This window comes from Syngnathoides biaculeatus, chromosome 8 (assembly GCF_019802595.1).
Source record: "Syngnathoides biaculeatus isolate LvHL_M chromosome 8, ASM1980259v1, whole genome shotgun sequence".
Lineage (NCBI taxonomy): Eukaryota > Metazoa > Chordata > Actinopteri > Syngnathiformes > Syngnathidae > Syngnathoides > Syngnathoides biaculeatus.
Window position 1 is genome coordinate 14,069,214 of NC_084647.1, and position 14,176 is coordinate 14,083,389.

Sequence of the window (14,176 nt, forward strand, 5' to 3'; positions counted from 1 at the left end):
GGTGACTCCTGACTGAACTCCCATCGGTCTGAGCGAGGAGTCTGTCTGGCGGTGTGCCGTAACCACACACCGGACTCATTATCAGCACATCAAGCTGGCGTGTACTCGTACTCGTGCGAGTGTGTGCGTGTGATTCAGCAGAACGCTTATCTGTTGCTAATGTCTCTCGCAGACGCTGCTCTGGTCTTTATTCCCTCGCACCTTTTCTCATTCTGCCATTTTCTTTTCTCACACGAGGCTGATTAGGCCATTGACTTGCGGCTAAAATGTTCAGGGAAAAGTGTGAAACTGCTTAATCGGTGTCCACCATATTAGTTCTGAAGGTCTGCGCAGGGAGCGTGAATGTGGTCGTCTTAATCACCTAGCACATAACGGTCCTTAGTCCTAATGCAGACCTCAGAATATGAGTAAAACAATTGAAAACGATATATGAACTGGGCTACATTGGAGGGTCGGTACTGTAATCTCAATCTCAGACACTAACAAAATATATAGTGGAGCGACTAGTTAGAGCATTGGCCTCACAGTTCTGAGGTCTGGGGTTCTAATCCTGCCCCCACCTGTGTGTAGTTTGTATGTTCTCTCCGCGGCTGTGTGGGTTTTCTCCAGGCACTCTGGTTTCCTCCCATGTCCCCAAAATCATGCATTAATTGTAGAATTGCTCAATTGCCTCTCCTGTGACCCTTGTGAGGATAAGCGGCTAAGAAAATGGATGGATGGATGGATGGATGCCCCTAAGTGGGATTGCGGGTGTGACTGTTGTCTGAGCCTCCTGCCCGATAATGGCCAAAAAGGACTCCAGCACTCCCGAAATCATTGTGAGGATAGGTCGCTAAGAAAATGGATGGATAGATATAATATATACATTATTGATAATGCCGCCTGTGATTGGCATTGATTCAGAAATAGAGATGCACAGATGCAACTTAAACTTGGTCATGGTACTGTCGATGTCATCTAAAGGCTAGGATACTAGTTTACCACTGAGTGGTTCTTATTGTAACTAGTAGTTGGTTTACATAAAACCTGTAAGGATAAGAGTGTATATTTTCCTTTTATCATACCAAGAAGGCTGTGGTAGCTTGAGCTTGATTTTTTTGTTGCATTGATTAAACGTTACGTTGCATTTTCTTTTGATGGTGAAATGGATAACACAGCTGGTCATTCACTTAACTATTAATATACAGCAAAATAAAGAGGGGTGGGGGGGACGTTAAACCAGGGGTGCACAGACTTTTTTACCCCAAGATCTACTTTTCAAGAAGCCAGCCTCTCGCGAGCAACTGACGATAGGGGAGGGAGGGGGGGGGTGATGATGATGATGATGATGATGATGATGATGCTCCCAAACTGTTTTAAAATGTTATGTTGCCTCCTATATTTAAAATACAGAATTAGCTTTTTGTGGACTGTATTGTCTGTGCTTTCATCCTGGATCGGGCTGTGCCAAGGTGGAATTTTAAAATGACACACCATCTCATTCTGCACTTTCGACTTTGGCTTCGGACCAGGCATTTCCCACTCGGAAAAGAGAAAATCTCGTCCAGTTTAACCACTTTTTCTTTGATTAGTCACATACTCCAACAGTCATTGCATCTTAAAACAACAGCGTTTCTTTTTTAACTTTCTCCATTAATATCCAAAGTAAACATAAGCAGCGTGGCTAGCTCGTCTTTGCCCAGACTGTGTTGCTAACTAAAGGAATGTTGGTGGACGCTGTCATTATAAAACACATGGATGGGCTGCGTACGTACTGTAACATTTGGAATTATGAGCGTACGTCTTTTTGGGTGTAAGGTAAACTAGGAAAAAGAGAGTGTGGCGGAGCTGCGGTCGTTGTCAGAGAAAATTCTGTGTGCTGCCTAAAAGAAACCAGTGGCTTCCTCTTTTCACTTTTTACAGTACATATGTGAATTTTGCCATTGGATATAACAACCAGTCATCCCTCATTCATTGAATAACATTGCAAAATGCCACAAACTGAATAGCTGCATGTTATACTTTCAATTTATATTGGATTATTTTTTTTTTTTAGGCACGCCGTCCCGCGATCGACCAAGACTCCCGGTCGACCGCGATCGACGCATTGAGCACCCCTGACTTAATTCCCTTGTAGTATGTCTGGCGGCACAAGGACAAACGGAGATAGTTTCTGTCGTCGTTTTGCTTTTAGATTATCGACAATTTTTCATCTACAGTAGCAGGCTGGATCTCCTTAGGCAAGCAGTGGTTACTCACGTTCTGCCATCCAGAGGCACCGATTATGTAAAAAACGTTCTAAATTGCACATTTGCATATCTGCACGTCCGAATTTTGAATGAAGGCTTCTGAGAGCCTAAGCATTCCACCACATGGAAATGGAGGAGTGTGTGTCGCAGCGGTAGCGGTGTTGTGAGGCTGAGTGGGGCAAGCAGAGCGCCTCGCGCTCATGACACATCTCAGCCACACTACACGATGGAGGATGGCGAGAGAGCATGTACCCCTGCAGCGCTAACTATGATCCCTCTCGCTCCCTCGCTCCATGCTCCTCCTCGGGCTCTCAACAGGACAGCCATGATTTAAAGATGAGAGCTTTGATTATTCATACACAGCAGACGAGTCCGCCGGGCACGGCACGTTCAAATATGCACGCGCATGCGTGCGCCAAGATGGGCGCGCAGGCCTTGAGGACATTTTTAGAAAGGCCCGGATGAGGACCGCAGCAGGAAAATCAAACTCATACTGGACACGCATGTGTACATAGCAGGGAAACAGTTGGGGAATGCAAACCAATTCATAATATAGGATACCCTCATGAAGTGTAATGAGTTGTTAATAATACAGTTATAAACACCGCGTAAACAGTAACAAATCATATGTCCATTTGGCAAAGTGTAACGTCGATCGTGGTCCATCTTTTGCATAAATCTGCATTTGACATCCTGAATTTCCTGAGAGTTCTTGCTGTGTATGGATGACAAAAGTATTTTTTGTTTGTTTGACAATTTAATAATGGTCTAACATCTCATGATACAACTGACAAACGGGTATACAGTGGACTCCCACTATTCCTGGGGGATAGGTATAATGCTGAGAATAAACAAAAATCAAGTTATGAATTTTTAGGACCTGAAGTGGGAGATTAACATCAACTCCATCCTCAAAAAGGCCCAGCAGAGGATCTACTTTCATGCAATTTCTGAGGAAGCGAGGCCTGCGACGGTAGCTCTTGAAACAGTTCTACACAGCAGTCATCTAACAGCTAGCAGCAACAATCCATCCATTTTCTGAGCCACTTATCCTCACGAGGGTCACAGGAGTGCTGGAGTCAATCCCATCTGACGTCGGACAGGATGAAGGGTACACCCTGAACTGGTTGCCATCCAATCGCAGGGCACACTGAGACAAACAGTCGCACTCGCAATCACAATTTAGAGTCTCCAATTAATGCATGTTTTTGGGGTGAGGGAGGAAACCGGAGAGCCCGGAGACAAATTCCTTCTGTGTTTTTGACATAGTTGGCCAAATAAATATGCTTCTGATTCTATAGATGGGATAAATGTTCATAATGTAGAAAAACATCAGTGACACCTGTTTATTAAATATTTATGTAATTGCCAATGTTAAGAGTTGTCCTGTGTTAGATGTAACCTGTCGTGTGATTTGTCATTTAGCGTTCAAGTAAAATGTATGATTCAAATTCAAATGGCTTTATTTCAAATCCTTTGAAGATGACGGTGCGTGCGTCTCTGCGATTGAAGTGTCAGACTTCAGATTGCTGACGTTTAAAGCTCATCTCTTATTCACGGGCAGCCCCGCCTCCTTCCTCCCCCGGCGTCCCACGCAATCATCTCCCCTCCCGACGCCCCGGCGAGGGAAATTGCTGATTTATTTTGCATAGCGACTATGAATTTTAAGTAAGTTCTATTAAAAGAGTCCGTTCGCCCCGTCTCTAAATGTTATTGCTTCTTAATGGGGGCTTTTTTTTTTTTTTTTTTTTTTGCCTTCTAAATCGAAAGCCTCGGCAAAACAAGTTCAAACTGATGAGGAGCAAACTGATGTTTGCTCAGTGAAAGAAGTGAAGGAGTGCCACACATTGTGCAAATGTTACATGCAGGAAAAAAATGCTTGTGTGCACGTGTGTATGGCTTTAAATAAATATGCTTGCTGTTTTTATTAGGTAAACATTAAATGGCCATCTAGTCAATGGCATTTCATGAGGAAGAGAATCAATAATCTTTATTATGCACGCGCTTATTTTTCTTCTTAGCTTCTTGCTTCTACCAAGCTTTCAAATGCTCATAGCCAAACTGCCATAATTTCCGGCCTATAAGACTTTTTTCCACACGCTTTCAACCCTGCGGTTTATGCAGTGATGTGGCTAATTTGTGCATTTTTTCTAACGGCCGCAAGGGGCCACTCGAGCGGAAAAGGTAAGAGTGAGACCGGTGGAATATCTGTGCAGAGGAAGACTCAAGTTTAATGTAACTTTGCGCTTTGTGCATGAATAAAATTAGCATGAACAGCCCCTCAACATGGAAAATTACCCTTACCGGTTCAGCCCTAGCTTACTATAGCTATGTCTCAGTGATTTTTACCAGTATGTTTTTTTTTAACCGGCCTTCTTAGCGTGGCGCTAGTGTTAGCATGGCCCTAGCGTTAGCACGGTGCTAGTGTTAGCATTAGCGTTTAACTCTGTGTACCATCTTTCTTTGCAAATATCTTGTGTTTCAATGTGGGCACTTGCGGCTTTTACACAGCTGCGGCGTATGTATGTACCAAATGGTATTTCCTTTACAAATTTTTACCGGTATGTTTTTTTTTTTTTTTTACCGGCCCTATTAATGCGGCGCTAGCATTAGTGTTAGCGCGGTGGCGCTAGCGTTAAATTCTCTGTGGCCATCTTTCTTAGTAAATATCTCGTGTTTCAATGTGGGCACTTGTGGCTTTTACACAGCTGCGGCGTATGTATGCACCAGATGGTATTTCCTTTACAAAAGTACTGGGTGAGGCTTATAACCAGGTGCGCTCTGTCGGCCGGGAATTATGAAACTCAATGATTTCATGTGCGCACACGATGTATATATATTTTTTAATATCCAGTAATATCTCAATAATAATAAGACACAGGGTGCTGCGGGAAAGAGCGAGCGGGGATGCAAAGCAAAGGGGAAGTACGTGCAAGTCACAAACGAGCACAAAGTCATTGAAGTTTTTGACGTGGACACAAGAAATTCTCTTCAAATTGTGACAAATCTTGACTGTCGTGTTAAAATGTAACTTGGTAAACGTGCACAAGTCAGGGAAATTAAGTGAAGGAGAAGTTTGTCATCTTGTGGGTTGCAGATGTGCTGAAGCCGATTTTCACTGACTCAACCCTTTGGTGCATCCCATTTTTGGGACGTCATGATTTTCATGCATTATATCCTTCAGTATAGCAAAATATTGAAGCCATAATTTGGTATCAGGAAAGGATAACTCATCGGTCAAAGTTAGCACGGAGTTATTTCCCTTTCCTTCCTGACCCAACATGGCTGCCTCAAGTACACCCGGAGCGTTTTTCCAAGAGAAGAAAGGGAGAAAGGTCAGTATGCAACCAAGTTTGTCTTCAAAATGCTAATCCATCAGTATTATTAATGCGTAAGTGTCGTTCTAGCACAAGAATTAATTAATAAACATCTCTAGTATGTACCACTTCACAGAACTGATAACATACCCGTCCCGCGAGAGGGTACATCTTTTTTGCCCTTTGTTTTATGCGTTAAACGAAAAAGAAGAATTTCCTTGATTCTGGCCTGTTAGAAGATTTTTGTCTCAATAAGGCAAAAAATTGCCACCCTGCCCATGAATGGGTTATGGTGAGAGGAATATTTATTTTAGCAAAAACTGTACTTGTTTGATTATCATTGAAAGCGTCATAAATATTAAAATTAAAGTTAATTCATGAAGGAAATATTTTACATACACGGGTTCACTTCATCAGAAAGTCGGAGTTCTGTTTTAAAAATCAAACATGGCGCTTGAACCAAAGTTTCCCATCACCGCTTCTGAATCTTCACTTAGGCAAACGAAGCAGAGAGAAATCTTGGCCGGGATTCAAACCTGCGGAGCTGCCCGCTGTGTGGTAGATGCGCTAACCACTAGGCAACCGTGCCGCCCTGAACACATTTCAGGCCTCATGAATGAATAGATTATTTTCAGCAGCAAGATTTATACGGAAGGCTCACCGTGTCATTTGGAAGCATAACAAACTCTTCAGCCCCCGCAGAGGCACGCAAGTCGTGTCATGTATCACGCTTACTTTCATTTAAGACTAAAACCACTTTGTTAGTCTTGTCACCGGCAATGCCAGCTAAGAGAATGATTTGTCAGCGGCAAACAAACACGTGGCTCGCCGGATTTGTCCACTTTGAACGGGTGCCAGCAAACGCAACGAGGACAAATCTCTCGTTTAACGTTTTCATCTTGGGCGCGTTTGCCGTCAGTGGAGGAAGGAAAGGCAGCCGGCGATTACGACGATAGCAGATAAATATTCACACCCTTCTTCCCATGAGAACCTTCTCAACGTTTAATTGATAATAACACTGCGTGTGCACACGTACACACACATTATTAGGTGTGCCGTACGCGTCCCGTTATTGATGCACGAGATGTCAAATCCAAGATAAAAATAAAGCCCTTATTGGGAAATCTATTTCGCAACATAAAGTGCAACATTAATCTCTTTCATTTCTACCTATGTGACATTTTGAGGAATTTGACTGAATTACTGCTTAACTATTAATGTAATTTCCTGCTCGAGCGGTGATGCGGCCAATTTGTGCATTTTTTTTCTAACGCCCGCAAGGGGGCACTCGAGCGGAAAAGGTAAGGAATATATGTTCCGAGGAAGTGACTTTTACCGATATGTTTTTTTTTTTTTTAACCAGCCCTGTTAGCGCTGCACTAGCCTGTTGCTGCTGTGTTACTGCCGTGTCTCAGTGATTTTTACCAGTATGTTTTTTTTAACTGGCCCTGTTGACGCCGCGCTAGCGTTAGCATTGCACTAGCATTGCTGCCGCGTCTCAGTGATTTAGGTATAATTTTTTTTTAACCGGCTTTGTTAGTGCTGTCCTGCTGTGTAGCTGCTGCGCCTTTTTACCAGCGTGTGTTAAGGTATTAAAACTTGGAAAAAACTTTCTGTTTCCCGTCTTTCTTTGTAAATATCTCGTGTTTCAATGTGGGCACTTGCGGCTTTTACACGGGTGCGGCTTATGTATGTAGTAAATGGTATTTAATTCACAAATGTACTGGGTGAGGCTTATAATCAGGTCCGGTCTGTAGGCCGGAAATTACGGTACATGAAATTACATCACTATTGCGGCGCAGTTCAGTGATTTAATGTATTCATATTTCAGAAAAAAAACTATATGGACAAAAGCAATGGGACATGACTATCTGGATAGAATGGATTAGAGGATTTTTTTTTTTAATTTTCAACTGTAGGTTTCAACTCTCCTGGGAGACTTTCTACAAGATTGTGTAACACTTTTCCCTCCATATATACAGTATGTAGTAGAACATGTGATGTCAGAGGTTACGAGTGATGAATTAAAGGGGTCCAATAGGATTTAGGTCAGGGCTCTCAAATTCTTCCCCAGCAAACACATTCAGCCACACCTTTTTGGACCCCGCTTCGCGCACGTGGACGCAGTAAAACTGTTCCCACAAAGCCAGACGCATGACGTCTTTTTAATTTGAAGTGTGTCTCAATACTTCGAGTTGACAGCGTGTGTCGAGTATTACGTCGTAGCAAGTCAATTTAAATTTTGAGGAGTGAAGAGGAGGTGCGCTTGCTTCAGAGAAAACGAAGAAAGGACGAGAAACCCGCCAGGCTAATTTGTTACAGCAACCCAATTGACCTGATTTTCAGACTCTCAGCGAGGAGAAACATGACGACAATTTCGTCTCTTGCTGGAGAATTCGATCCTTTTAGATTCAGATCCGTAAACAGATTTCATTTATTTTTCTTTGCGTCAATGAATCTATGACCAAAATATATGAAAAATGAATTACTAATTGAAACAAATATATGATTTTGGATGTAAGTTATTGATTTTTCATCATTATTTCACATTCTTGGCATGCTACAAAAACAAACTACCCTAATTTCGAGCCTACAAGCCACGACTTTTTTCACACGCTTTCAACCCTGCGGTTTATGCGTTGATGTGGCTATTTTGTGCATTTTTTTCTAACGGCCACAAGGGGGCACTCGAGCGGAAAAGGTAAGAATGAGACCAGTGGAATACATGTGCCGAGGAAGTGACTTTTACCGGCCCTGTTAATGCTGCGCTAGCATGTCGCTGCAGTGTCACATTACGTGACGTGTGTTGGCGTTAGCGCTAGCTTTAATGCGGCGCCTGTAATTTCTAGCCTATAAGATGCGACTTTTTTCACACGCTTTCAACCCTGCGGTTTATGTGGTGATGTGGTGAAATGTGTGCATTTTTTTCCTAATGGCCGCAAGGGGCCACTTGAGCGGAAAAGGTAGGAGTGAGACCGGTGGAATATATGTGCCGAGGAAGTGACTTTTAGCGGTCCGGCCCTATTAGCGCTGTGCTACCGTGTTACTGCCGTGTCTTACTGATTTTTACCAGTGTGTTTTTTTCTAAACCGGCCCTGTTAGCGCTGTGCTAGTGTTAGTTCAGTGTTAGCGTGGGAGCGCGAGCGTTAAACTCTCTATGTGCCATCTTTCTTTGCAAATATGTCGTGTTTCAATGTGGGTTTCAATGTGGGGACTTGCGGCTTTTACACAGCTGTGGTATATGTATGTACCAAATGGTATTTCCTTTACAAATGTACTGGGTGAGGCTTGTAACCAGGTAGTAGGCCGGGAATTACGATATACAATCCAAACACAAAGGAGTATCAGTGATGTAACATTTCTGTGTATTGTTGAAATATTGGGACAAGAGCAACAGTTGCCATAAGACACACTCGCATGTTCGTTGAAACCAGTAATAGATAAGCAGTACACGTATCCCTAATGGGTTACAAGTCACGAAAAAAATTGATTAGTGGACTCGGTTTTTTCAGCCTCACTTTAAAAACTCAAATGATAGAACAACGAACTGTTCGGTGCACGGACTAAGACCTACAACACAGTAAAATGGGAATGCATTTAAAAAAAAAATGCTGCCAGTGTTATTTCAGTGGGTGGTGAAAAGTGAAAGAAACAAGGTCAGAGGCACGGGGTCCACTTGCTGCATAGCAACGGCTGCTGTAGTCATGAAAGTGACCTATGCATAGTCAGAGTGCATGTTTTGTGTAAGCGCCCGCAGCCAAGGCACAAACAGCATCCCGGATCGGAACCTTTGTGCACTGCGAGGCTTAATTACACTGACACTGACACTGAATATCCATAACATGCCAGGCGTAGTCAAATATTTCTCTCGGAGGGGGGTTTCTACACAAATTATCGTCTTTGGAGCGAACAGGGAGGCTGAGGTTCAGCTAAGGAACATTTTTCCACATCCGGTTTAGAAGACTTTCAATAGGTGGAATTAACATGTTATCTCGCCAAAGACACGTTAATGCCACATATTAAAGAGTTTGAGGAAAGCTTTAGACATCCATTTATATTTTCCTTTCTGCAGCTTTCCTGCATTATTCACAAAAGATAATCTTCTTTTCTTTCCCTTTCGGCTTGTCCCGTTAGGGGTCGCCACAGCGTGTCATCTTTTTCCATCTAAGCCAATATCATGCATCCTCCTCTCTCACACCCACTGTCCTCATATCTTCTCTCACCACATCCATTAAACTTCTCTTTGGTCTTCCTCTCGCTCTTTTGCCTGGGAGCTCCATCCTCAGCACCCTTCTACCAATATACTCACTCTCTCGCCTCCGCACCATGTCCAAACCATCAAAGTCCGCTCTCTCTAACCTTGTCTCCAAAACATCCAACTTCAGCTGTCCCTCTAATGAGCTCATTTCTAATCCTATCCAACGTCTTCACACCAAGCGAGAACCTCAACATCTTCCTTTCTGCTCCCTCAAGTTCTGGTTCCTGTTGTTTCTTCAGGGCCACCGTCTCTAATCCGTACATCATAGCTGGCCTCACCAATGTTTTATAAACTTTGCCCTTCATCCTAGCGGAGACTCTTCTGTCACATAGAACACCAGACACCTTCTGTCAACTGTTCCAATTCCCTTGGACCCGTTTCTTCTTGTTGACCGCAAGTATTTGAAGTCGTCCACCCTCGCTATCTCTTCTCCCTGGAGCTTCAGTCTTCCTCCTCCGCGCCTCTCATTCACGCACATATATTCTGTTTTATGTCGACTCATCTTCATTCCTCTCCTTCCCAGTGCATGCCTCCATCTTTCTAATTGTTCCTCCGCCTGTTCCCTGCTTTCACTGCGGATCACAATATCATCTGCGAACATCATGGTCCAAGGGGATTCCAGTCTAACCTCATCTGTCAGCCTATCCATTACTACTGCAAACAGGAAGGGCCTCATCCTGGATCCCTGATGCAGTCCCACCTCCACCTTAAATTCGTCTGACACACCAACAGCACACCTCACTGCTGTTCTGCTACCCTCATACATGTCCTGTAGTATTCTAACATATTCCTCCGCCACACCAGACTTGCGCATGCAGTACCACAGTTCCTCACAAGAGATAATATACATTCATATTCGTCTTGTTCCTTTCCATTTGAGTACATCTACCACTTTTATCGTCAAGAAAATAGGGATCACCCATAATTTCGAAACAGGTGAGAAATCCGAAATTTGACTGCATGTGCTAATACTGCAGAATTGCTCATTCTCTCGTGAATTGCGAATGAGTACCATCATCACATTTACTTTGAGTCAAGACAACGAAATACAGTAACTGATACCTCTCTTTACGTCATCAAATTGGATAAATATCAAAGACTGGTCACTTGTGGGTTTGAAACACTGACCAAGACGCACTGACCGCAAGTGTCTCAACTGATATGGACGAGGTAAAGAGTCTTACTTTTGACAGTGAGGTACATGGACTTGCTGACGTCAGCGCCCACGTCGTTGCTGACCTTACACAGGTAAAAGCCGTTGTCGTCCTCCAGCACGTGTTTGATCAGCAACGAACCGTTGCTCAGCTGCTGGATCCGAGAGCCGCTGATCAGGAGGATTGGTTGGAACAAGGGGACGCCAGCACCTGTGGGAAAGGAAGTCACACATAACGTCAGTCAGATTTCATCTTCACTCTAAAATTATGAAAAATTAAATTACATAAAAACAAGTGATTGTACAAAAATAAAAATAAATGTTTTAAATGCAAGGACTCTGAATGTATACGTCCAATTCTCCATTTCTCAAGCCGCTCATTCTCACAAGGGTCGCGGGTGTGCCGAAGCCTATCCCGAACTACACCCTGAAGTGGTCGCCAGTCAGTCGCTGGGCCCATATCAACACCATCACTGAGCGGGAATTGATCCCACGCTGCCCACACCAAATTCAGGCGCGTGTACCACTACACCATCAGTGACCATCCAAATTTTTTACTTCATTAATGTTTGCAGCAGAGTGGGAAGCGGCTGCGATGAGAATCAGCACCTCTAAATCTGAGACCGTAGTCTTCAGTCGGAAAAGGGTGGAGTGCCCTCTCCAGGTTGGGGAAGAGATCCTTCCCCAATCTTAGGAGTTAAAATATCTTTGGGTCTAGTTCACGAGTGAGGAAAGAATGGGGTGGGAGATCGACAGGCGAATCGTTGCAGCGTATGCAGTGATGCGGACTTTGTATCGGTCTATTTTGGTGAAGAAGGAGCTAAGTCAAACGGACGCTTTCGAATTTACCGGTCGATCTACATTCCTATGCTCTCCTACGGTCACAAGCTGTGGGTCGTGACCGAAACAACAAGATCCCAGGTACAAGTGGAAATAGTTTTCTCCGCAGGGTGTCCGGCCTCTCCCTTAGAGATAAGGTGAGACGCTCGTCATATGAGAGAAACCAGGTGAGGTGGCTCGGGAATCTGTTTAGGATGCCTCCAGGATGGCTCCCTAGTGAGGTGTTCAGGGCACGTTTCACTCGGAGGAGACCCCAGGGATGACCCAGGATACGTTGGCGAGACTACGTCTCTCACCTTGATTGGGAACACCTCGGGATCCCTTCGGAAGAGGTGGAAGAAATGGCTGTGAAGAGGGAAGTTTGGGCTTCCCTGCTAAAGCTGCTGCCCCCGCGACCCGACCTCGGATAAGCGGAGAAAACTGGATGGATGGATAGAGAACTTGTGCACCTACTGAAGTGTCCAGTGAGTGTATGTGTTGGCACATATTGGCATGAACTGGACATAGAGTCGATGATCACGATGCCCCACTGCTTGTGCTTTCCTTTGAGCGCATATGTTTACAGATTTGATGACAAAGCCTGTCAGATTTCTGGGGGGGATTGTAAACATGTTTCTTAACACGGGGTCTAAATCCTCAAACCGGCCAACAGCTGCTGAACGCGGTGTCGAGAGCTGAGCCGCCGACGTGATGCAATCAGAGCGGACTTAATGCCCACGTTGAACAAGGCATGCAGATTGGCGGCAGAGGGAGAGTCTCAACACGAGGCTTTGCCACTCACATCGACGGTATTTAGACAAGGATTAATATGCCAATGTGAGTGGACAAGTCCCTGGATTTATTCTTTGCACATAAGATGATGGAACAGGAGGAGAGTTATTATGTTAATGATGTTAAAATGATGTCATACCCTTTAACAGAGACAATAACGACACGGATTATCTGGCATGAAGACACAAACACATTGAAAATACCGGCCTTGCTGACGTCACAAACTGACATATTTGATTTATATCATTCTCAAAGTGTGAATATCTTATCAACAGAACTAACGAATGTGGATAAGTCACTAAGTTTAAAACAATAAAGTCTGAAGTAACACTGTGGAAGCATCGTGTTTCCCTTCGCTCATTGATCCTAAAATGCGAGAGAACTGAATCAGACGTTAAAGACACTGTTTGAAGTCAGTATGTGAAGATTAAACCATTTTGTGATCTGTGTTTTTTTTTTTTTTTTTGTTCTTTTTAATTAAAAGGGAGTCAGGTAGCCTGGAGAGCACCGGGTCAAGTGGTAACTCTGTTTCTGTTCCCCTGGCTCTGAGCGCAATGGCAGGGAAACGTGTTCCTTTTGAATTATGGATTTTGCATACCCAATCAGACCCTGGTTTGTATGCTAATAGCAGCTGACCTGTACTTACACTTTCATATTTCCCACAGACATTCATCTGGCTCTTTGCTGCTCGGGTTGCCGTACAAAGAAGCCAGACTGCCGTTACCTGAACAAACTGCATTTTGCCGTGAAAGAAATTAGACAAATCAATTGACCACCCCCAGAAGTTGGCCTATTGGGAGTTTGAGAACGTTAATGTCACACAAAAACCCAGAATTTGAAAGGCCATCGTGCAAGATGATGTGCATTCCTACAGAATATGGCAAGACATGAAGGACTAACAAACTGGAGGGAAAATGAGAAGACACCACAGAAAGTCGACAATAAGCATGTAATAACAATAACACGTGAAGAAATAAATGGACATTGAAAAGTGAAGCGTGTTCAGTGACTCCAAAAATAATCTTCCACTCAATCTTTCAAAGAATGTCATGTTATACATTTACAGAATTGATCATTTTCACATTAAACAGTGGGTAATTTATTTTTTCACTCTTGTCTCACATTTTTATTCTGTAAAATATTCCACTAAATTTCAATAGGCTTAACGATGACGACAGCATGACCCTGGATAGTGTCACAGCCCTTGAAAATGTTCATTTTTGAAAATAGCTGAATTAAATGCCCATTGATGCTGTTTAAATATGATCCTAATGTACACTGTATATCATCACTTATAGGTGGAAGTCTCATGTCTAAGTTTGGCCAATTTTACATTTTTTTTCAAGTGGGTCAGTTATTTTCAGAAATGAAGGAACAATTTTTTTATTTTATTATTATTATTTTTAGGGGGGTCGTGCGTCCATAATAGTAATGGTTTTTGCCAATATTACAGGGGAAAAAATAAATCTAAAAATGGAAAACATATTTGACTAAAAACTGGACTGCATAATGCCTTGAATTTTCCATTACTCTGACTAATGTAATGCCATCCATCCATCCATTCATCCATGCATTTGCTCAGCCGCTTATCCTCACAAGGGTCGCGGGG

The 14,176-nt window shown here is 43.3% G+C and overlaps 1 protein-coding gene across 1 annotated transcript in view; it reads right to left on the bottom strand.

Annotated features, from left to right (window-relative positions):
• The window catches only part of dscamb (Down syndrome cell adhesion molecule b), a 134,422-nt gene that overhangs the window by 22,849 nt on the left and 97,397 nt on the right, over nucleotides 1-14,176 (bottom strand). Inside the window, exon 11 of the mRNA XM_061826926.1 lies at nucleotides 10,988-11,167. Within this exon, the coding sequence (XP_061682910.1) occupies nucleotides 10,988-11,167 (180 nt within the window). The remainder of the gene's footprint in view (nucleotides 1-10,987; nucleotides 11,168-14,176) is intronic.